The 24912-nt window shown below is 36.9% G+C and overlaps 1 protein-coding gene across 8 annotated transcripts; it reads left to right on the forward strand.

The window, feature by feature from the left end:
* The first annotated feature begins 1834 nt into the window (after nt 1-1834).
* On the forward strand, nt 1835-22962 carry fam131c (family with sequence similarity 131 member C). Of its 8 annotated transcripts, none has more exons than XM_048178877.1 (7): nt 1835-1942; nt 6913-7106; nt 15871-15941; nt 16180-16270; nt 17670-17903; nt 18533-18631; nt 21934-22962. In XM_048178877.1, exons 3-7 carry the CDS (start codon nt 15897-15899, stop codon nt 22197-22199), a joined length of 735 nt encoding a protein of 244 aa, XP_048034834.1. In that variant the 5' UTR covers nt 1835-1942; nt 6913-7106; nt 15871-15896; the 3' UTR covers nt 22200-22962. The 8 variants fall into 8 exon arrangements, with proteins under 8 accessions (XP_048034834.1, XP_048034830.1, XP_048034837.1 ...); XM_048178880.1 differs by lacking the exons at nt 1835-1942; nt 6913-7106 and adding exons at nt 8379-8441; nt 13940-14003; XM_048178874.1 differs by lacking the exons at nt 1835-1942; nt 6913-7106 and adding exons at nt 9624-9641; nt 13940-14003.
* Nucleotides 22963-24912: the final 1950 nt, after the last annotated feature.

Genomic DNA, 24912 nt, shown 5'->3' on the forward strand with positions numbered 1-24912 from the left:
CCGCAGCCTCACTGAACCCAAATTAAGAGAGGCTTTTGTCTGGCACCCAGAGTATTGAATTTATCAGCTGCTGTTGACTGATGTAGGTAACAATGCCACTAATGCACCCTTTTGATAAGGTGGAAAATGTCAAGGTTGGAATGTAAATATTTATATACGAAAATAAGCGGACAGAGGAAGCTTGCTAAAGAATTAAAATGCCATCATGGAAGTCAAACAGGTACAGCAGGGGAACAAGGTGTCCTGCATCTGTTTATGTCTGCATGTTTGTCATTGTCTAGGCATCTTCGTCATCTTTTGTTCAGATGTACCTGCATCAGTGGCCTTTAATTTTACGTAATATGTGCCTCATGTGGTTCAGTGTGCATGTTTGACGCTGATGAATAAAAAAAAAAAAAAAAAAGTTTTAGTGAATTTTGTGATTTATTGATACAATATTCTAAAGAATAACCTAATGTTGTCTTTTATTAAAATTTAATATCTTGCTTCACCTCTGAAAACACTTTCTTGTTCCACTGACGTCATTTAGGCCGTTCCACAGCCAGGAGCCCAAGGGATCCTCCCTCCGTCTGTCGGCGGGGGCCAGATAGTTTTAAATTTGAGTAAGAGGAACTTGATTATTATTTTTCCTATTTCTGCATTCTGCCAACTTGCAATTCGCAGAAAAGACCCCAAATTCATTAAAGGGTTAGTTCACCCAAAAATGAAAATTCTGTCATTTATTACTTACCCTCATGCTGTTCCACACCCGTAAGACCTTCGTTAATCTTCCGAACACAAATTATGATATTTTAGTTGAAATCCGATGGCTTTGTGAGGCCTGCATAGGGAGCAATGATATTTCCTGTCTCAAGATCCATAAAGTGGGTAATGTGAGTACAGTGGTTCAATATTAATATTATAAAGCGACAAAAATATTTTTGGTGCGGCAAAAAAAAAAAGGGCCGATTTCAAAACATTGCTTCAGGAAGCTTTGGAGCATAATGAATCAGTGTATCGAATCATGATTCGGATCGCCTGTCAAACCGCCAAACTGCTGAAATCACGTGACTCCGAACAGCTGATTCGACACGCTGATTCATAACGCTCTGATGCTTCCTGAAGCAGTGTTTTGAAATCAGCCATCACTATATTTATATATTTATATACTTATAAGTCTTTATTTTGTTTTTTTTTGCGCACCAAAATATTCTCATTGCTTTATAATATTAATACTGAACCACTGTATACTCACATGAACTGATTTAAATATGTTTTAGTAACTTTATGGATCTTGAGAGAGGAAATGTCATTGCTCCCTATGCAGGCCTCACAGAGCCATCGGATTTCAACTAAAATATCTTAATTTGTGTTCCAAAGATGAACGAAGGTTTTATGGGTGTGGAACGGCATGAGGGTAAGTAATAAATGGCAGAATTTTCATTTATGGGTGAACTAACCCTTTAACAGCGTTGAGAGATTCGATTCAGTGAACTGGTCCTTTTGAACCACTAATTAAAAGAACTAAGAGAAATTAGCGAATTAGACTACACTTTTCGTGCTGTAGATTCACTAAAAAAAGACTAGCTCATAAGAGTCATTTGTTTGTGAATGGATAGTCGGTGAGGACAACGAGAACAACGGTAATGCTATTATTTCTTTTTTTCTTCTTTTTTTTTTTAAAGTTGTTTTTTTGTTTTGTTTTGTTTTTTTACATTCAGACTGCAAAGTTTTGCGATCTCAAATTTCCAACGTATGACGGTATGACGGATTTTCCGTGACGCTGAAGATTCAGCAGCAAAACAAGTCACTCCCTACGTTTCTTTTTACTCATTGAATATCCTATTTCAGTTGGAAATACATCACATTGTGCAAGTAAATGGGCTGAGAATGACAATTCATGTTTACTGTAAAGAAAACACAAAGAGAAAACCAGTGAAAAGAAAGTGACAGTGTTGTAAAGGTAAGGGGAAGACATTTTGAAAGCACTACCAGTATTTGCCACTTAAAGAATACATTTACATTGCATGTAAACAGCACCATTCCCATCTATGAGCAGAAATGTCCCAGAATGTGGATTATGGGAGGCACATTTTTCCCTGTATGTGTGTAAGCTTAAATTACAGGCTACAATAGCATAGGTGAGGACTGTGTTGAAGGCTGGGCTGTGGTGCTTTATGCGCTGTACACATGGTTTAACCTTAATGGCGAAATGTCCTGTGTGAGGCCTGCGGCTTTCATTTTTAGGTTTCCTCCTCCTTTACAGTGGCTTTGAAAACGTCCATGCTCTTTAAAGTACTCCCATTGTAAAAATCATCATTATACAGTTCAAGTATGAGTTTTCCCTTTTATATTTATTTCTTGTCTTTTCCATAGCCCTCTTTTTCATCTGAACACACAAAGTCAGAAACGTTGTGGAATTTACATCCCTGGCTAATTTTAGAGATGGGTTTCTGACCAAAAAACACATCCTCCAATTTGGGGCTATATTGGTCTTTCTCCCTCAGTTTTTCTCTCTGTGTTTCTCACTCTCTCCACTCTTTTCCTCACTCTCTTTCTCCTCTTCAAATCATTCTGGTTGTCTTCATGACTTTTTCATGTTTTTAGGCTATGCTACCACACTCACCAGCTCCTTTTCTCTTCATCATTGGTGTTTTCGGTAACTTATGTTCAACCAAGTGGTTCTCAAAGTTGTTTCAGGGCGTAGATTTTGCGTCGGGCATCAAGTTGCGATTCAAATGAAATTGTTTAGCATACAAAAGTGAACAAAATGTTCTCATTACAATGTATTAAAATTGGACTGCATAGATCTAGCAATGTACAAATTTAAAACCATTACATAAGCTGAACAGGAAAAACATCTCTTTTTTTTTTAATGGTTTAATGTTCTCTGCAGTGCACAGCCAATAATTTTACCGCACAAAACACAGTGGAGTCAGCCCTAAACCACATTTATTCCAGCTGCATGTGAACCTGTATTTAATGTAATCTGTTTTTTTTTTTTGTTTTTTTTACCTTGTGTAAAAACTCAACCGTCAATGTTGGCATCTTCGTAATCTGACTACACTTTTAAAAACAAGAGTTCTTTATTGGAATCTATAGCTCCATGAAGAATCTTTCCATTGTTCAAAAGGTTCTTAATAGGTTTGGTTCAATTAATAGGTTTGGTTCAATTAAAATAAACTCTGATATGATTGCTCTGTTAATGCGATTAATTTAAATTCTGTAAGTGCAAATGCTGCCATTCGGACCTTATGCACATCAAACAAATGGACCAAGACCCCTGAAAAGTCTCTGGTGCGGTTTTACTGAAATATGAACACAACATAGACCAAAGACATCTAAATGAACCAAAATATGTCATAAAAGCCTTTTTTTTTCTTGTTTGTTTTGTGTCTTTAGGTTCGGTGTTAAAAAATGAGTGTGAACGCTAAGTGAACCAGGACTAAATGTATCATTTTCTTTTTTGCTCCGGACCAAAAGAACCAAGAGAACCAAACTACAAGTGTGAACACACCGTTAGATTATTATGTTCTTCACACTAAGAAAAAATTTAAAGGTTTTTTAAGAAGCCAAAAATGATTCTTCTATGGCATCGCTACATAAAATAAATTAAAAAATCTTTAAAAAAAAAAGAAAAGAAAGGTGTATACCAATAATAATTGCTATTTTAATTATGCACAGTAATATATTTAGTTGCATTTTATTGTTTGTGTTTTTCATACAGTATTAATGAAACCCAATTTTGGGGCAACTTGTGTTGTGACCCACCAGTTGAGAACCATTGGTTTAACTTATATGCTTCTTCATTACTTTGTGGCAACAACTTGCTTTTTATGTAGCCTTTTTTAAGTACTGCATGTAAACATGTGTGGAAAACGTGTAACATGTAAAAACATGTGAACCGGGAAATTTTTTTCAAACAATTATATACAAAGGCCAGCTTTGTTCTCAGGTCAAATAAAAACACATTTGAATGTATATGATATTATAGGACAACACCTAGTGCATGTATTTAGCAAAAATATAACATTTCCTTCTACCCTTAAAATGAGGGTAGACTCTATGGAGACAGATTTATCTGTTTAGCAGTTGTGACATGTATAAATTTGTTACGGTGCCTAAACAAATGCTGCTTTGTGATGAAAGTGACCTTGATATGTTTATTTTTAACACAGCTTATCTTATCTGCATTTTTACAATGTGCCAGGAAGATTGGTTAATTATGCGTACTAGACTGTAACTCATCTATCAGTGTGCCTTAAATACGGTTCTTTCAGACCTTGACAGCTTGACAGTGAAATATGAACTTTTTCCCTTTGTTTCCCCTCTTACGCTTTAAAGAAGACAGCTGCAAACGGTACAAAACTAGCATGATTGCTTCCTGTGAAGTTTCACTGTGTTGTTGTAGGTTTTCAGGTCAAATAATTACCCGCTCAACAACACAGGCTCTATTTTGCAGTTCTCTGTAGTATTCTTTCAATTAGATCTGTTTTGCCTAGTCCCTGAGTGGCCATGACAGTCCTTTCAAACTTTATCGGCCCTCTTTCTGCTGGCGTTCTTCAGCAGTTCCCTTTTCTTATACTCCTGTCTGCATGTGTTCTTGAAGCCATTAATCGTTCCTGCCTGCACAATGTGAACCCCAGCAGATAATTACAGTAATTAAACCAATTAGGCAGCATATGGAACGAGAGTTAACATGCCCCGAGGACACTGAGGTCTGCTATTCATCCCCTGCGTGAGCCTCTGCTGAGGTGGTCCCCGTATCTGGCACTGCTTAAGGAAGGGGCCGGGGAAATTGCTTCAACCCAATTTTGGATTAAAGCAATTTCCTTTTAGCTGAGCCTTGAATACGGTGTTGCAGATGTATGCTGCTGGCCTGATGTAAGAGAGGACTTCAAACAAAGGAGGGCAACGTAAAGACAACTGAGAAGAAGATATATGAAATATGTTATCCCTCAGTCATATAAACTGATTTCAACAACATATTTTGTTCATGCCTCATGCTCAGATATATATTTTATTATGTTAGCTTACTTAAAGTGATCAAATTACTTACTACAGTGATTATTACATAGCTTTCTGTAATACTTGATTCTGATTCGTCAGTCAGACCAATCGGTTGAGCGGCATTCCAAAAATGTTTCACTGTTTGTATCTTTTTCTGCAGGTTATGTAGGAGGCATATGCCTATGAATAAGAATATGCCTACTTCCATGTATTGTACATGACAAAACAGTGGCTGTGTCCAAAAACTTAAAAATGATGCCTTCGTCTGCTTGTCTGAATCCAAAGTCATTGCCTGATCGGGCAGCGAAGCAACAAGTCAGTATGCAGCCAGTATACCAATTAATATATTCATAAAACACTGCCTGCCGAAAAAGGATGCAAGGAAAGAAAATGAGCACATCGAAGGGAAACTTTTTTGAATATTGGAATATTCTTGATTGTTCAAGAGTCACCTTATGTTGTTGAAGTTTGGTTATTTAGGAAATGTTTGAGAAATATTAATAAAGCAAGATTCCCTGCTGAAATATGTGAGATGTTTATTTAAACTGCGAAGGTAAAACATAAATAAAATGATTGTGACAAATGTGAAGGAGGAGGAGAATTTATTTGTATTGGTTATTCATTTATTAGAATTGAGAAGTGAATGAGTCATTGAATCATTAACTCAATTGATTCGTTTACAGCACCGATTCATTCAGGAAAGAAAAAGTCTCATTGAATAATTCACTCAACCGATTTATTCAAAACAGATGATTTTGTTTGTTTGAAGATGGGGAAACAGTTGATTTTGCTTTGTCTTTGTGTGGATCTTCTGTCGCTGGCAGAACAAAACAATATAACCGGCAATATTGTGTGTAAAATGTAAGTTACTCAATTATTGTTGTATACAAACAACATCACATTCGAAATTGTGAATATCAGCACAGCTCTTGCTTGTGTGGTGCTTACTGCTTACCTTAAATAATGACCGAACTGTGTTGCTGCATTCACGCCACCGCGTAATTACCGTAATCTTGAGATGACAACACATGACGTTATATTCAGAGCTGTTCACGTCCTCAGACTGGGAATTATGCTTTCTATAGCACCACTATGAACGCCTAAATGAATCTACAGTGGTCAGGTGGTACAGCGGCCACGTGGTACACGTGGGAGCTTTCAGAAAACTCCCAGCTTACAAACTGTAATTATGAGCTCTATGAGGACGTGAATGCTTTTCAAGAGCCAGAATCCCATAGTTACAGTAATTATGATATGGCGTGAACACACATTATATTGGACTGTTGCACTGACATACTACTGTAAAAATATAATCTGAAACTGTAATTAGATTATATGAAACTAATATTTCATGCTAATTTATTTACTTATTTGGTAAGTGTTCTTGTAAAAACTGTGTAATGATTAAGGTGCAGTTTTATTTACCGTTTGGCAAATTTTCGTGGGCGCAATCCAGTCATTTCAATAGAAAGCTGCTATTGACAATGGAAAATTTACTTTTTTTCCTGCATAATTTCACTAATGCATTTGGCTGTCATAATCAAAATAACCTCCTTCAGGCTAATATCAGACTTCAGCTTTGTATCATGAGATACATGTGATGTCACCATCTTCCTTTCATGTTTCTGTTTTTACTGTGAAATAGCTCTATTCAACACAATTACACTTTTGTTTAACCAAAACACACTGGCTTTCTTGTGCTGATATTATGATCTTGATTCTTCATGAGCTAAATTCTTGTGGTGCTGCAACACATTTGTCCTGAAGCATTCAAACCCTTGCAAATGAGATTTGTCAAGTTTAGGTTTTCTTATATTACAGTACAAGATTTACTGCTGTAAAAACAGTTTAGGTTAACACTTTTAGCCAAGAAACAGGAATGGACTGGAAACCAGATCCCTTTTCTGCTTCTCTTCCTGACAGGCTTTTGCAAGCACTGGACCAAACGTCTACTAGGAGGCGTTCAGCATCAGTAGAAATGACAAGAAATGCCACATGCAGATCATATCTGTGAATCCACCTTTCAGCATTTTCTTTGGAGCAGATAAAGAATGTGGAGGGTTTTCTCTTCAACAGCAACAAGTGGGGGGTCTCAGAGGATTTGCTCGCAGCAGCAGGTGAGGCGGGTGAGATTATCTTTGTCTGAAGTGTGAGAACAGCAGACAGTGGGAGGGAGTCAACAGTAGTGGGAACCTGCTGAGCTGGTGCTGTGGAGCAGGGATGGGCCTTTACAGTGGGAAAACACTGGACAGGAAGAGCAGATCAGGTTTCTGATGTATTGAAGCTCTAAATGCATGAGATTTTAATCAATAATGACTTCTGGCGTATAACAAATACAATACTTTAAACAAATGACATGGAATTTATGAGTTTGAGGTGATTTATTACGGTAAGAATGTGTTGTTTCATAGCACCAGCTTTGGAAATCCCCTAGCTTAGCTCTTCAAGGCTGATGTTGAATTTAAGTGACACTCATTTGTCATGTTTTAACATGCTCATAAAAAGAAAAATAGCTTCTTTGGTAGTCATCGTAAGGATTTTTTTTTGTCCTGCAGATTACTCAAAAGCACTTCTTTTGGTGTGGTGTCTATTTTAGATATCATTTATTAAATATCGTCTTGCATAACCAAAATTTTCGTTCAGTTCTGTTATCTGTCTTTTAAAGGTGAACATTTTGTTTGCACTTTCAATTTTGTTTGTGTAGATTATTCTTTTTTTTTTTTTTTAAATTAAAGTCAAATTATTATTATTATGTTTAACATTATCTTTTTAAAATACACTATTTTTAATTAAAGCTAGACTGCAACAAATATTTAGACATTTTGGAAACATCCTCTGACTGCATCTCTGCTTAAAGGAGTTAACCTTATGTCTCAGGCCACTGAGTAAAGCGTTCAGTCCAGCCTCTCCAGGGGAATAACCACTGACAACTCATAAAATGGGTTATTGCTTTAGTTAAGTTATTTATGGTGACAGAAGTATGTAAACTGTATGGAGACAGAGAGAAGAAAAGCACTGAGCCAAAGACCTCCAAAATAAGCAGCCAAAAATAAAATCAGTGGTGTTGAGTGTGTTGTTGTGAGTGATGGGATCAAACTGACAAGCAAGTCCCACGGGAAAGGGATTTCGTTTTTTTCGTAAAAGAATCTCTCTTTTTTGGTGTTCTGAAACAGCAAAAACATATTTGTACATTAAAAGTGAAGCTGTTAGAGTAGAATAGGGAAATACAAAGTTCTGTCATGAAACTCTAGAAGGCACAGGCTGACATGTCCTTAATTCACACTGATTGCAATCAAATCATTCTCTGTAGGGCACAGCTGATTGGTTCCTGCTTTATCAGTACCCAATGAGCTCACTGTTCAACCTTCAAATACTGGTTAGCATTTTCTGTAGCAGTTGCAGTGCACTTCCAGAAGCCCTCCACCTTCCCCAGCTCCACCTGTCTGCTACAGGTAATTTGTGTCTTACTTGCTCACAGCAGCGTGTTGTGAATGTATTGGCAGTAGCAAGTCCCGTACTTGCTCTGCAGCAGCAGCATAGCAGATCCATACCATCAAGACATAACATTTCATTGTCATATCCATTACCATGTAAAACACTCATAATGTAAACACTCATAAAACACTAATAATTTAAATGATGTAAATATTCTATTTAAAACAAGTACGAGCATGATTTCTCTAGAGTAAATTGATTTTGTTATTATTTCTACTACTGCAGTGGTTCCCAAACTTTTTTGCTTGGAGTACCCCCTGAAGGGATTACCATCCTTCTGCGCACTCTCTTCCATTTCGACTGCAGTCACACCTTTTCCATTAAGGGACAATATTTGCCCCCTAAATTGATTTTCCAGTGCATTTTTTTTTACCTTTATGAATAATTTTATAAAATAAATAATGTTTTAAATAAAAAATGTTCAATAGAGAAATATGCAATGATGGTAAAACTAATGCTGCGTTCCAGGCAACCCGTAACCCGTGTTTTTCCAACCTTCTACTCGTGAAAGTGCACTGGAACAGCAAAAACCCGTGACTTCCCACACGTGAACTCGTACTAGATCGATGTACTCGCAGTTACGGGTTCTGACGTCACATAGCCCGCGAAATAACAATGGCAGCCCCTACGGATGCGGTGTTTATGCAAGTGCACGGTAAAATAAAAGCTATAACAGCTTCTCTTGCCTTATGCGCCGTTTTCCTCCTCTGTTTCCCTCAAATAAGCAAGGAGTAAGCACCTTTGGCGTTAGAAATAATTGTTAATGAGCATAAGCCCCCTACGGTCCGCCATGTTGGTTTGTTTACACTTTTACGCAGTTTGGCGTGACTTTCCTGGAATGCTACAAAGTCGTGAGTCGTGATTTGAAGTCGTGACTTGCGGGCTCAAAAACTTGTCTGGAACGCAGAATAAGTAAACCTTTTAAATATTAAACTAAAACCGCCAGCAGGTGGCAGCAAGTCACTGTTTTTATGAGTGAGTCATCGAGTCATTCATTCAGTAATGAAGCAAGTGGCTGTGAATGAATCATTGAATCATTGACTCTCACGATTCGTTCAAAGCCACAGAATTGTTCGCGAAACAACAACGCATGTGGATATTTGGGAACAATTGCATTCTTGCTCGTTATCAATATTAAATACAAGAACTCACACAAGGTATGTTTTTGTATCAAAGAAAGTTTGAGTCTTAAATCGATATCAATCCACTATCTGTGTCTATATTTGTTCTTCATGCGAGTAAGTGCTAAATCCCCACTTTTACAAAGGTACATTGTCGAGAACGGCAGTAATTTAGCGTGATTTAAGGCAGTAGAATCTGCACGCAATCTATCATATCCATGCTGCTTCTGTGGATACAGTCGTTTTTGACTGCAAATGATGAGGTAATTTGATTAAATGTACTGGATTTATGACATTTTGGCATTTAGAAATACATGCTCGATTTTAATATTATTTTAAGGTAGAATTAAATGAACTACTCAGCATTTTGTTCGCGTACCCCCTTTTGGGAACCGCTGTACTACTGAAGTACTTTCTGGGGACCCCACAATGCATTATAGGGGGTCCCTGGGTACTGAACAGTTGAAGTCATCTTCAAAAAAAAAGGCTCATAATTTTCCAATTAACTCTTAAATGAACAACAACAATAGGTGGATTGCCTTTTCACTTGTATGCCATGCAAGAGGAAGACTAGAGCCGTGCCTTTGAATGATTTCAATGTACTGTTGTCGTTCATTCGTATGATTAATTATTCATGATGAATCTGATTACTAGGAGAGTTAATCAGAAAACAAAAAACAACCATACCATAGTTGATGGTGGAAGTTGTTCAGAAGACCCTGTGGAGTCCAGGATCTGCAATTAAACTGATGAAGCGCACACTCAGATGTTTTGTTATGCACAAAGCTGCACACATATATTTGCTGTGCCCTGTTCTCCAATTATAATTCATCACTCACATCTTAGTGTCATCTGCAGGATTATATTAGCAAATCTCCAAGCATCACACAAAACCCTGAACACACAAAAACAGGTGATCCTCACAATGTTCTCCCTAATAACCTGTTTAGTGACTATTTAAGGTGTCGATTTTTTTTTTAAAAGAGTTTTTTTGTTGAATTCATATATTAATTCATTTCTTTGGGAATTTATATATGTGTGTATGTATGTGTGTGTGTGTGTGTGTTTCACTTTTTTAATTAAAATGCAAATCAAGCATTTTCATATTGCTCTCAGATTTTTTGGACCCCGAGGTTATCTTCTATCATAATTGTGATTTTAAAGGTGGAGGCGCCCTCTAAATTTCTCTCTTAGATGGTAATAGTATGTTATGTAGTTTTTCCACACTGTGATGAATTTGAGAAATAGACAGAGCTGGTGTGAATGGGCAGGGAAATGGGAGTGGGAATAGTAAATGGCTAGTTAAATGCAGAATGGAAATTTATGTGCCCACAAAAGTCAGACACACATGTGCAACCTCAGAGAAAGACAGAATAACCCATTTTGACATGGTACAATTAGTGTAAATCTTTACTATTTTCACATAGAAAGTTCACTTAATTTGTGTCAAAAAACATAAATGTGCAGAGTGCAAGTGCATTTATTTACCACTAGGTGTCAGAATTTCATCAAGCTAAAATATAATTCAACTTCAAGTTGAGCTAACATCAGGAATGTTACTGATGTGTATCTGTTACCCTGAGGTATGCCAGATATGTTTAGCAAATTAAATTCCATTTGCATTATTTAATAAAAATTTTAAACATGCAAACCTTTACTTCCTTAGAAAGAAAGGTTTGTTCACAGTACCGTTAAAAGGGAGCAGTTTCTCTTGTGCAAGAGCATGACTTGAGGTGATGTCAGTAAAAAACAATTTGAACAATGTTTGCTTACTGGATTACAGGTTAACAAGAGACAAGGAGACTGAAAAGAATTTCTTTTTGAAGCCACAAGTTCAGACATGTGTCCTGCGTGCTCTGAGACATGTAAAAGATAAGTGAGAGTGTAAAAATAAAACTTTTCTTTTATGATAACAAAATGAACCAATATACAAAAATGACCAAAACCGACCAAAACACACTTGAGCTTGATTTGTTAAATAAAATTAGTAAAAATGCGCATAGGCTAAAATACAGTTAAACTAGGCCTATTTGGGTTGTCTAAATTCCACAAAGTTTGTCCTTAAACACAGATGATTCGCATGTCGTGAAAACAAATATTTCTTATATTTACCCATATATATAGCAACATGTTCAAACTAGAGTTGGCAATTGATTAAAATGTAGGTTGTTTGCCAATGTTGATCCACACTCATAATGGCACATTGCAGTTCTATGTTTATTATGACTGTCTTGCAAGACTAAATGTAAAAACAGAAAAATAATATGACTCATATGCTTTAAATTTGAAGGATAATAGCTATCTACATTTGTGGTAAATCACAGATTACTGCCGCTCAGTATTTACAGATAAATTGAGAAATAATTTATAATCAATTTGTCATGGAAGTGGCACTATAATTCTTTGAGGATCCATGTTCAGATCATTCTCAGCTCTTCCTCTGAACTGTCTGCCCTTGAGGAAGACTGTAGCCTACTCTCCATCTGCTCAAGATGTATAGAGTGAATCATTACATATTACATAATATTACATAACAAATATTTTTAAAGGGTTAGTTCACCCAAAAATGAAAATTCTGTCATTTATTACTCACCCTCATGCCGTTCCACACCCGTAAGACCTTAATTAAGATATTTTAGTTGAAATCCAATGGCTCCGTGAGGCCTGCATAGGGAGCAATGACATTTCCTCTCTCAAGATCCATAAAGGTACTAAAAACATATTTAAATCAGTTCATGTGAGTACAGTGCATCAATATTAATATTATAAAGCGACGAGAATATTTTTGGTGCGCCAAAAAAACAAAATAACGACTTATTTAGTGATGGCCGATTTCAAAACAATGCTTCAGGAAGCTTTGGAGCACAATGAATCAGTGAATCAGTGTACCGAATCGGCTGTTCGGAGTGCCAAAGTCACGTGATTCATTATGCTCCGAAGCTTCATGAAGCAGTGTTTTGAAATCGTTTGTAACTAAATAAGTCGTTATTATTTATTTATTTATTTTTTTTGTTATGTTTTTTGGCACACCAAAAATATTCTCGTCGCTTTATAATATTAATATTGAACCACTGTACTCACATGAACCGATTTAAATATGTTTTTAGTACCTTTATGGATCTTGAGAGAGGAAATGTCATTGCTCCCTATGCAGGCCTCACAAAGCCATCAGATTTCAACAACAATATCTTAATTTGTGTTCCGAAGATGAACGAAGGTCTTACGGGTGTGGAACGGCATGAGGGTAAGTAATAAATGACAGAATTTTAATTTTTGGGTGAACTAACCCTTTAATACATTGCTATAAATTGGATGTAGAATTTTAAACTAAAATAGTTATTTAGCATTCACGTCGAGTGTGCTTCTGCATGCAACTTTACCTTTGTGACACTGGAGGGCAGCAAAAAGCAATAAGTAGCTATAGAAACTTCTATTAGTTTCTGCAGCACTGGAAATTTCAGCTATCTTGCAGAATCTTATCTGAAAATATCTAATCATAAACACACCTTTATATTCCATTATGTCTGTTATATGTGTATATAAATCTCTCTTCTTCTCCTTCTCATTTCTCTTTTCAATTTCTCATTCAGGTATGTTATGCCCAATCATATTGGTTATCGTCTGATATTAGAAATGTTTTATTTATAAATATCTATGGGCTAGATATTTAATTGTGTCCCCTATTTTTATTCTCACTTAAAATAAAAACACTAATAATTTCATAACACTGTTAAATGTTATCTTTATCAAATTTCAGAATTAATATATATTTTTTTCATACTGTACATGTACATATAATGTTGTGATGCCTAAATTCACCTAGTTTTTATTATTTATTTTTAATTTATTTTGAATTCATTTTAATACAAGCCAATTGTTGATTATTCATAACATAAAAATAATTATCGGCTTACCGTTATCGGATACCAGTGCATCTCTAATATAACCTCAATGAAAGGTAATAATTTTAGTATTCAGATGGTGTGAAAGTTGTGTCTGAGAGAGAAAATGAGAGCAGAAGGGGGAGGAGAAGAGAGGAGAGGAGGGGAGGGACTGAGTGCACACAGTCAGTGTGCTGTTTCCCCCTACTTCTCTCTCTCTTTCCCTCTCCTCACTTCCATCCCCACTTGAGAAACAGTGCTTCACACTGTACCGGATGGACACCAAGTCTGTTTTTTCCTCCTCCTGGACCAGTCTTTTTCCTTCCTTAATTTCTCCACCTCTATCATCCAGTTGGCTCTCTCTGCCAGTTCCACATCCCCTTCTTCCAAACACACACTCATCTCTCTCTCTCACTGTTGCTAATTTTTCCCCGTCGCCCCGCTCTCTGTCAGCATGGTGAACAGATAACTGCTAAGCTGTTGAACATGGGCTCCTGCCTCTGCAAAGGTCACCAAGGTCAGTCTCTTCCTGATTGTATCTGAGTTTGTCTGTATCTGTCCATGCTGTGTCCATCAAGCCTACCTGTTGGTCCGTCCAGTTATCTTATCTGTTTATTCACTTGTCTTCTTATCTCCACCATAGAGAGCATTTTACATAATGCATGAATGTGAAAAAAATCACAACATTAAAAAATAATGCAAAATGAACATTAGTTGTGAGTGACTAAAATAAATGCAGTGTTTATGAATACATGGTTTTATTTTGTGCAAGTTTTATGCTTTATGATACTGATGTACAGCTCTTTGCTCAGCAGAAAGCATGTTTCTGCTAAAACACTGATGCTTACGTAGCCTACTGTACTATAATTAAATATTACGCTGCTCTTTGGAATTCTTGATTCTGATTGGTCAATCGCGACACTCAGCGGTCCGATATTTCCTAATAATCGGCGTCGTCATGGCAGCGATGTATATCGGGTCTCCGTCAACTAATAGTTTATTTCGTAGTTTATACTAAGAAAGTTTACAAACAAACGACATAAATTCAAAAACGTGTATCAATTTAAAGTGCAGGCTATATATAATTTCTTACTACCGCTTGCTTACCGATTTCTCACGCTACTTTTATGTCTTTTGTACCACACAGTTTCAAACAAACGCAATTTGCGCCATCTTGTGTTCATTTAACACACCCTCAGAGAACTTCAGTATTAATATTACTGTTACAGTGTTGTTAAAAGGCCGCTTATTTTTGAACATTGTAATTTTGACTATTTTCTTCGCGGTAGCTTTAAAATACTGTTCAGGTAAGATTACAAAAATTATTCTCAAATTAATATTTCATGTATTTATTTGATGAGTAGCCATGTATTATGTGTATAAAACTCTGTCAATGTGAATTTATTTTATGATAACGACTGTCTTTTTGTACATTATCGCTTAGGCTACATAATGACTAGAAAAATGAATAAAAAATTTCTCATCAATATTTCATGTCTACATATTAATTGATTTGGTGAATATCTCTGTACATAATGACTTTCTATGCTGAGGGATTTATTTTAGTTAGGCCTATTTGGCGCAAAATTTACAGGCCACCTTTAGATGTAAACAGAACCAGTAACACAGCTGATTCTGGGAAGTTTCCTCTGAGCACCAGAGGGAAATTATTCTGTTCTTATTTGTATCGTCTAAGACAAGTGCATTATGGTAAGGTAGGCTTTGCAGGTACACAGGTGTAGTATCACAGTATTTACAAATGGAGTCTAAGATAAGAGGTGACATTTTATCCTCAAGGTGTCCTCCCAGGAAATGGCACCAATGAAGTGGATAATTTGTAAATCCCAAAGAGCGAAGGGTATGTTTGTTTGTCAGAGCCTTGTGGGGTTAGAAAGTCCAGAGCTCCGTAGCTAAGGCGGAGCATGGCATGCGAAATGCCAGGGTCAAAACTGATGTATAATGCATATGTGAGATGGATGGAGTTTCACAGTGATGAATGGGAGGTGGGTTTTTAGATGGGGGGACACGCACGACTTGTGACATTGTAAAGGTCACACATTGTCAGTTGATACTTGTTAGCAAATAACATGCTGTCGGGTTGCTGAAGCTCCACAGGTCTGAAATTAGCTGTCCTCTTTGAGGTCTAACCTCAGTGTGATGCGGCCGGTGACGAAAAATGTGCACTTGAACATTGGGGATCCCCAGGGAGGTGTTGTCAAGACAATCTCTTGTTGCTATGGAAACATGAGTGCAACAGGAGTGAGTCCCGTCCATCCACTCCAGATAAAACTCAATGCACACTGCCAATTGCACACACAATGTCGAGAAGATAAATTAAATAAACAATTATTTCCAATTAACAGCAGTGTATTTTGTCCTTCCAGAGCTGCAAAGTGGCCAGCAACACCCCATGGAAGAGCTTCAGTCGTACGCTGAGGGACAGCCCATCTTCAAGGTGTGTTTTCTCATAAAAATCGAAAGTTAAAATCCTGTCGTGTAGAATATGAAAATACATTTCAGTGATACATGGGAGTTCTTTCACACTCTGAATGTGTAAGATCTGATAAAAGTGTCTTGTTAGGTGTAATTAGCACCTGTGATTCACTGTGTTGCTTGCAAATGTGATATTCTGTAAGGTTTTATTTGGTATGGTAGGCTGTCATATGTGTGTCCCATCTTGTTGTGTTATTCAGGGTAACCAGCAGCCCTACAATGGCAGCATGTCAGATAAAAGGAGCAGCAGCGGGTATGACATTGGAGAATTGGCTACATCTTCCCTGCTGGGTGAGGAGCAAAGAGCACATGTTAGACACTGTCACACTGTGAGTTGTTTTTTGCCGTCGTTCAGAATCATTCATCTGAATCAGAAGAGCAGTCGACCTTTACAGAAGCTTGCTAATGTAATTTCCCTCTGCCTGCGTATCTCTCATTTATGAACAGTCTCTCTCTCTCTCCTTCTTAGTGCCTCTTTAGCCACCTGTTTTCTTTTCTGCCTGTTTCTTTGCTTGACGTCTTGACGTCTTCAGGAAGTTAATTAAAGAGACTAATAATGTGTTATGGGTTTTTAAGCTTTTCCAAAGAACATTTTTGATCATTTCAGTCTAATTATAAATGCAGTCACCAGCCGATGAATATGTATAATGAGCAAAAAAGAACCACAAATCTCTGATCGACCAGAAAAATGAGCTAGAAATTAACTGCTTGTGGGAAAATGCTGTTAGAAAGATTAATTTATAAAACACGTTATGGGGAGTGCAAATCATTGCTGCATCCAGTAATAAGTTTGTAAGGACTTGCATGATAATTATGTGCTCAGTTTGGCTGTGTAAATGTGTTTCTTTTCACTAGTACAACATCAGAGAGTCATACAAATTGTAATGTGAGCTATTATATTTTATATTAATTTTATATGAGATTTGCATTTTTTTTTTAGCTCTTTCATCAATAATTGGGGCATGTCTAAATATAGTTTAAAACTAGTGCTGTCAAATCGATTAATAGCGATTAATCGCATCTAACATAATATATATATGTATATATACAGTATGTATACACACACACACTTTTCCAGAATGGGTAACAGGATTGAAAATTTACCCTATGTCAAAATTTACCCCATATTACCCAGTAAAGGGGGTCTAGTTTGGGACCAAATGTTGATTTGTAGTTAAAAAGTAATTTAAAGAGAAATATTTGTTTGAATGTTTCTCTTCCAATAACTTAAGTAAAAACCAATTTAGCAGATTGTGTCAAAATTATGACATTGTTTAATGATTTTAATTGTTGGACACAATTGTGAATGTCAAGACCTCTGAGGTGCTAAAGGCCAAAATCACCAATTTAAGGGGAAGGATACTGTTTGAAACAAGCTAAATGTTAGATAATCAATCTCAAAACAGAAAATATGGTATTTAAGCCTCTTAAAAAAAAAAATTAAAAAAATTGTCTTGGGGCACCAAAGTGTAATGCATTCAAAGTGTCCTCTAGTCTCTGCTTTCAGACACTAATCCTAAAAAAGCTGTTCAGTTTTTGATGACTTGGAGAGAATAAGCTCCCTTTTTTCCACAGTCGATTTATCTGTTCTCACCTCTTTACTTCTCTTAACCCTCATTACTTCTTCACCTCCTTCCCTCTTTTCATTTCTTATATTTTGCACCAATGCTAATCCCTCCAATCTCTTTAGGACTGCTGGCCACTATTAAAGACCACATCACTAAGCCCACAGCGATGGCCCAGGGCCGAGTTGCCCACCTGATCGAGTGGAAGAGCTGGGGAGGGGAGACGACGTCTAGAGGGAGCTGGTGTGGCTGGACTAAAGATGGCGGAGGATGGGGAGGTGTGGGAGCCGCACTGCAGGAGGACGAGCAGCTCTACTCCCACCTCACTGATGAAATCAAAGAAGCACGATTTGCCGCGGGTGAGACAGCATTTATATATTTAACATGTAGCTGCCAAGTTTTGAAAAAAATATCTAACCCTAAGTATAAACTTCAGCCCTGCATAAAAGTATAAATAGGGTAATACCATGTTTATGTTATCTATTGCACCTCACGAGTTCAGCACTGCACAAAGTGATGGACAGAGGCAGGATTTTTCCATCCTTTCTTTCCACACTGACAGCTCTTCATGTATGTCTCTTGGTGATGTGTTGGCATTCATGTCAGAACTATAGCAACCAATGTAGATATACCGGATGTTGACTACACTGTCTGAACGAACAGATCCGATTTTATCACTTGCAAAATGACATTGTCATTAGAAAGACCTTGTCTTGGTGACTTTGGTACAGCAAACACTGCTAATTTTTTCTTCGTAAATGTAAAAATGTAATTAATAATCTGAAGGATTTCTGTTTTTACAGACAGACAGTTGTGAAATAGCTCCTTGGTCTTGGTAATTGCCTATAATTATTTAAAAGTTAAATGATTCTTCATTGGACATGAGTGAGAAAAATAGTGTAGGTAGTAAGAGTAAGAGCACATTTCTTCTTTTTTCCCCCATTACTCTGTGTATCTGTGACCTTTTATCTCTTTTTTCCTCTCTCAGGTGTGGCGGAGCAGTTTGCTCTGGCTGAGGCAGCGATGAATGCCTGGTCCACACAGGACATTGAAAATCAAGTCACAGCCGGCACAATCCCATTACAAGGTAATGATATCACTGTCATTTGCCCCAAACACAAAGCTGCAATACCCAAATATATGTGACCAGGGTCTAAAATTAACACTGCACACAAACTGGCTAATGTGAGTAAATAAAATGTGCCACTTAGCTAGTGACTTTATAGGAACTGAAATATAATGCATGGTTAACATCTGATTGTAACAATGATCTGAATCAAATCATGCTAATGTTAGCGACATGACATGTTAAACTACATACTAAGAAAACATCTGTTGTAACTCAAACATCTTCTAAAAATTGGACTTTAATGGAAAATTAGATAAACTAGACTTTTCAAAATTACCATGAGAAGTTAAAGGATTAGTCCACTTTCAAATAAACTTTTCCTGATAATTTACTCACCCCCATGTCATCCAAGATGTTCATGTCTTTCTTTCTTCAGTCGAAAAGAAATTAAGGTTTTTAATGAAAACATTCCAGGATTATTCTCCTTATAGTGGACTTCAATGGTCTCTCCAAACAGTCAAAATTACAGTTTTAGTGCAGCTTCAAAGGGCTTTAAACGAAACCAGGCGAGGAATAAGGGTCTTATCTAGCGAAACGATTGGTCATTTTAAAAAAAATACAACTGTATATGCTTTATAAACACAAATGATCACCTTGCACGTGCTTCCACTTTCCGTATTCTTCAAAAAGCTTAAGCTGTATGTCCTACGCCTTCCCTATTCTACTTACGGAAAAAAAAACGGAACTGGCGCCATGTTCGTTCCGTAAGTTGTATAGAGAAGGCGTGGACTAATCCTTTAATCTAGTGTTCCTCTAGCACTCCCTGCAGCAACATGTGTGACATAAAACGCCAAAATAAAAATTTGAAGTACAAAAAAACATTTTTGTGACAGGTGCCATTTTACAGAGACATTTAGACTCTTTTCATATATGATGCTATGAGAGACAAACTATGAACTGCTTTAAATTAAAAAGAAAAAAATGAAAATAGTTTCATGGTTGGTAAGAAATATTTCCGGTCTGTACATCTCTCAATTCACTCCCCATTGGTATATGTGATAAAAGTTCATTTTAGACCCTATATGTAACCATGAAATGATCAGCTTTGCTGGTAACTACGATAGCTGGTCCATGTGAAAATATACTGGCTATTTTGGTCCATTAGCAAGACCAGCTCTAAACCAGCACCGTTTTTGAAGAAAATCTTGCATCTTACTTACCCATATAGGCTAACAGTAGGCCTACTTCACACAGCAATCCCGGTAAATTACAGTAAAATGACCAGAATTACTTTTCTGGTAAAAACACAAATGTGCTGTTCACACAAACAACAGCGTTCCATCTTTTTAGCGGTAATATGCCAAAATACCTCAAATTACACACATCAGTACCAAAATACCGATAAACATCTTCATCCACCTGGATAAGGAGAAGTGCTTTAGTTTCATTTTGGTTATTTTTTTTATTTTTTTTTTCGTGACAGGCGTAAAGGGATGATCACACAGAACTGCATTTTGCTCTAAAAACACAAAACGTATAATAGTTACTAGTGATGCACCGATGTATCGGCCGATAAAAGCTATTATTATCACTATTGACCATCGGCCGGTTTAAAAACTGCCGATGATCAGGGCCGATTATATCCTGTCAGTCAAAAGGGTGTCGAAAAACGTGTCAGACTGCAACTCATACTGAAGAAAATCACTCGTGTTGAATTTTAACACATTAACAGTTTAAAAATAGTGACGTTAAAGCAGGCTCTTTTTAACCCTATGAATCACCCGTAGTTCAAGCCATGGTTGCCAGGTCTGCGTTCATCAAATATTAATTGTAGCGCCTCCCATCCAATAATCGCAAAAAGCTTTGTGCTTTGTTACTTCTGATAATAATAAAAGTTTCAGTTTTAAAATTCTGTCAATTTTATCATGAAATTCAAACAATAAATGGCGTTTTGACGCTCTTAAACGTGACTTGTCAGATCGCTATAATGCCTCAGTTCAGGCGGCAGTGCGGAGCACGAGTCTTTTCTTCCTCTTCAATACAAGTTAGGCTATATCTCGAAAAACATGCATGAACTTCAAAGGTATGTTGAAAGATATAGTACAACTTACCGGAATGTAGCCTATCATGTCTCGGTAATCACTTTATTTGTGTTTCAACCGCGGAAAGACGTCAATAAAACAGCTTGTGAACAACCATCATGTGAACAATCACATCATATCACTTTTACCTCAGGAATGTTTTCCAATGTTCACAATTCCTTAGCTTAGCTGTTAATGATATGTTTGTGTAAATTTGCCATGAAGACAAGTGCTTATGAAAACTACCTTATGTGATACTTTTATACAAATATTACAGTTTTTATTTGATTGTAATCATTATATCTGAAAATAAACACCAGCTGAATATAATACCTCTGTTGTTAATTGTAGCCTCTAATATTACAGTGTACCAAATGAGAGGGTTCCCTGTATAGTTTGCAACATTATTTGGGAGAGATTTTTTTTCATTAAGAAAAACCAAACTATCAGTATCTGCATCGGGCGATATCATTCTGAATAGTCGGCTTTCGGTATCGGCAGAGAAATTTAATATCGGTGCATCTAATAGTTACCATAGTAGGCTATTGCAGTTACTATAGTATGTGGTAATTGCAGATCCACAGCACTGATGAATGTAAAGGAAGGCGAGCATGAGACGCAGTGCAACGGTCAGATGTTCATCTAATGCATGTTTACATAGAAAAGCAGAGCTTTACGGTTGGCCCAAAGCAAACCTCTTATGTCAGCCTGACCTCGTACGAGCTTATCTTCATTCATTGTTCACACACAAAGGAAATGTTACAATTTTTCATACCGGGAAATTGCCAAAACTTTTTGAAAAGGTCTTATTCACTCATGATATCTTAACGGTAATTTACCAGTAAAGACTATGTGTGAAAGGGGCTGTTCTCACCATCTGGTTCATCTCACTCTGTCTCAGCTAGTATAAAAATAGTGCTATTTCATTATGAAGAGGATGACAGCCCTTGTGCAGTAATAAGCCCAGAATAATGACAAATGATGTGACCTGTTTAGCTAGATGAGCCAGGTGCAAAACACATTTTACTGAGGAGTCTTACAAATGAATAAATAACTGAAAAAACAGAAATGTCTGAATGTGTCTGGGACATGATGACTCATGGATCAAGCAGATCAGCTCTATATTGAGTTTGGGGCTTATTGGGCTTATTCATTTATGCTACAATTTTCATTCTAGAAGGTGTGTGTGCTTGAGGTCTTTTAATTTCTGCTCTCACAACAATGACGATGTCTTCACAGACCCCGAGGGCCTCTATCTCTCTCAGTTCCTGTTGGATGGAGGGAGTCTGGGTGTTCCTCAGCACCTGTACAGAATGCACATGGAAGTTGATGACACCAGCTCCCTGGCGCCTTCTCATCCTCCTCAGTCTCATTCCCCCAGTCATTCTCATTCTCCGTTGGACACGCAGCGTCCGCCGCAGGAGCAGAGGATCTCGCCGTCGGAAGGGTCCGTGCGACACGCAGACAGCATCTCCCTGTCGGAGGATGAGGTTTTTTATAACTGAAATTTTGATGACACAGCGGAACTATGTCTATTCTTTGTATTCACTGATGTGGGAGAGACACGTATGAGGTTACGTCTGGGGTTATCGCTTTACCGTTAAAGTATGTAATACCCACAGCTGAGCCTCTTCGACGAGCAAAGAACGCAGGGATCGTTGTTCATGTGGACATGTCCATATCACATTGCCTTTTTGCAAATGAAAGCCTCTGCGTTTGCGGTAATGATGTTAGAGATTGGATTGTAAGTTAATGGGGTCACACCAATTATGTCTACAGGAAGGTAAAAAGTCATCACACATGAATGCTTCTAAAATTATACATTGACAGAGGGGTGAACAAGACCATAATGCCCTTTCACCTTTAACAGAGTGTTTGTAGATATTTGCAGCAGCCTTTCACCATCAAAAAGAAGCTGAGGCCTTTTAGCACTATAGACTGAAGAAAGAGCCAAAATAAAACACGCTTTCATCTCCACAGACATTTTTTCTGGTGCATTTCCACTAAGAATGGCTCAATGGGACTACAGTGTGAATAGGATCCTTTTGTGAGGATTCTGGAGGTTGAAAGTGACTTGTTGACCTTTGAGCAAACACGCAATCATTACTTGGGACAGTGAGGTGGTGATTTTAGAGATATTTCATATTGCTAAATGTTTCCATGGGGATTTTGAGTATAAAACATCTAACGCACCAAATGACTAGATGTATCCTTAAAGCTGAAGTGTGTAATTTTACTATCCTCATCAAATAAAAATTCTAAAATATTGACTGTTTTCAAGTACATTCCAAACACTCCCACTATCTGTTATTGGATGGAAAAAAAAAGATCCCGCCCCAAACTCATGCAATTGGTTGAGCCAGTGTTGCTGGTTGGAAAGCTCACAGAGCACCAAAGCACTAATATAATTAATAATAACCAATAGCAATATTATTTATATGAATTAAATAATATTCAGATTAAGATGGAATATGAGATTAAATCGACAAATGCTTACATGTAGTAAAAAATGGGTTTGTTCATAATATTAATTTGAATATTATTAACATTAATAAGGTGTAATATAAGATATGAGCTATAAATGACTTTATTAATGCTAGTGTAATATTAAATTGACCAACAAATGGCTTAATTATAGTAAAATTGGTAATTATTGATATTAATAAATATTAATATGAATGATATTAAGATGGAATATGAAATTGAATCAAACTATAAATGGCTTACTTGTAGCAAGTATTAGTTCATTAATATTAATGCTATTATTAGCATTAATATTAGAAATATTAAGCTAGAGAATAAAGTATTTAACAAAATAATTACATACTTCAACTTTAAAAAAAGAGGTTATGGTCACAATTGCCACATATTTTTAAATCACATATATGTAGAAGTGAAAAAAAGTGTTACCTCAGCTGCCTTTGAGTAACTTGCCTCAATTTTGTGTTAATTGTTGTTCTGTTTTGTGCAGTTCTTTGTACATGTAAATTCTGATTTAATCTTAATCTATATTGCTGCAGAAATCACTTGCTAAGAAGAAAATTCTTCTGTGTTTTTGTGAGTGTCTAAGACATAAGAGTGAAAGTTGGAATCACAATCATCTTGCTTTTTCTCCATAATTAGCCCTATTCACACTCCACTGACAAAGAAAGGTGATTGAAAGAGTGAGATGGAGGGAGAGAGTGAGGGATGACGTAGAAGAGGGGAATCAGCGGCAGAGGGGATTATAGTAAATGCAGAGGCAGGAGAGGGCAAGACAGGAGGGTGCTGGGAGGTGGAATGGTCAAGTATTATCATGCTCCAGGGTCTTTTAATAGAAGTTTACACAGTGTGATCCTGGTGTGCGGTGTCAGATAATGTGTGTGACAGCTTTGTGCTCCAGGGGAGGGTTTGAAGTAGGATTTAATTGTGTAGATAGAGGCTCTGTGGTGGTAAGCAGAATTGAAATTGTGTTTGTAACTGGAATTCAATTTCAGCCTAATATATTGAGAAACAATACACTGCGAATTTAAATGAATTCTTATAAAACCTCTTCTATGAAAAAAGCACAAGGAATAATGAGAGAAAAGGGATGGTTGAAAAATCAAACGAAGGCTCTTTATTATTGAAGCCTTTGTTCTGCTCTTTTCTCCCAGTGTGAGGCTCACAAAGCTAACAAGCTGCATGAGGGTACAAACAGATATCTCATTTCATTCAAACTCTAGACATGCACATGATATTCATCGGATCCATCCACAATTCTTGACAGCAATAGGGTACAATAGGGCCCTAAATATCCCCTGTAGTTGTATCTGGCACCAAAGTGTATGACTGTTTAAGAATATATATTCTCTTATTTTTAAATTTGATGGGGAAACACAAATTTGTGAAAAAGAAATAATAAAAGAAGTTTGCTCTGATTAAAATCCACAGAAATATAAAAGTGTTGAGGGGCAAAAGGCAGTCAGGGGCAATACTAATACAGATATAAATAGTACAGATATTAAAGGGTTAGTTCACCCAAAAATGAAAATTATGTCATTTATTACTCACCCTCATGTTGTTCCACGCCCATAAGACCTTCGTTCATCTTCGGAACGCAAATTATGATATTTTCTATGAAATCCGAAGCTTTACGAATCTTTTGTTTCGAATCAGTGGTTCAGATCACGTAAACGAAGCCTTGCTTACTGAAATCACGTGACTTTGGCACTCCCAACCACTGATTCGAAACAAAAG

This window comes from Megalobrama amblycephala, linkage group LG24 (genome assembly GCF_018812025.1).
Source record: "Megalobrama amblycephala isolate DHTTF-2021 linkage group LG24, ASM1881202v1, whole genome shotgun sequence".
In the NCBI taxonomy this organism is placed as follows: Eukaryota; Metazoa; Chordata; class Actinopteri; order Cypriniformes; family Xenocyprididae; genus Megalobrama; species Megalobrama amblycephala.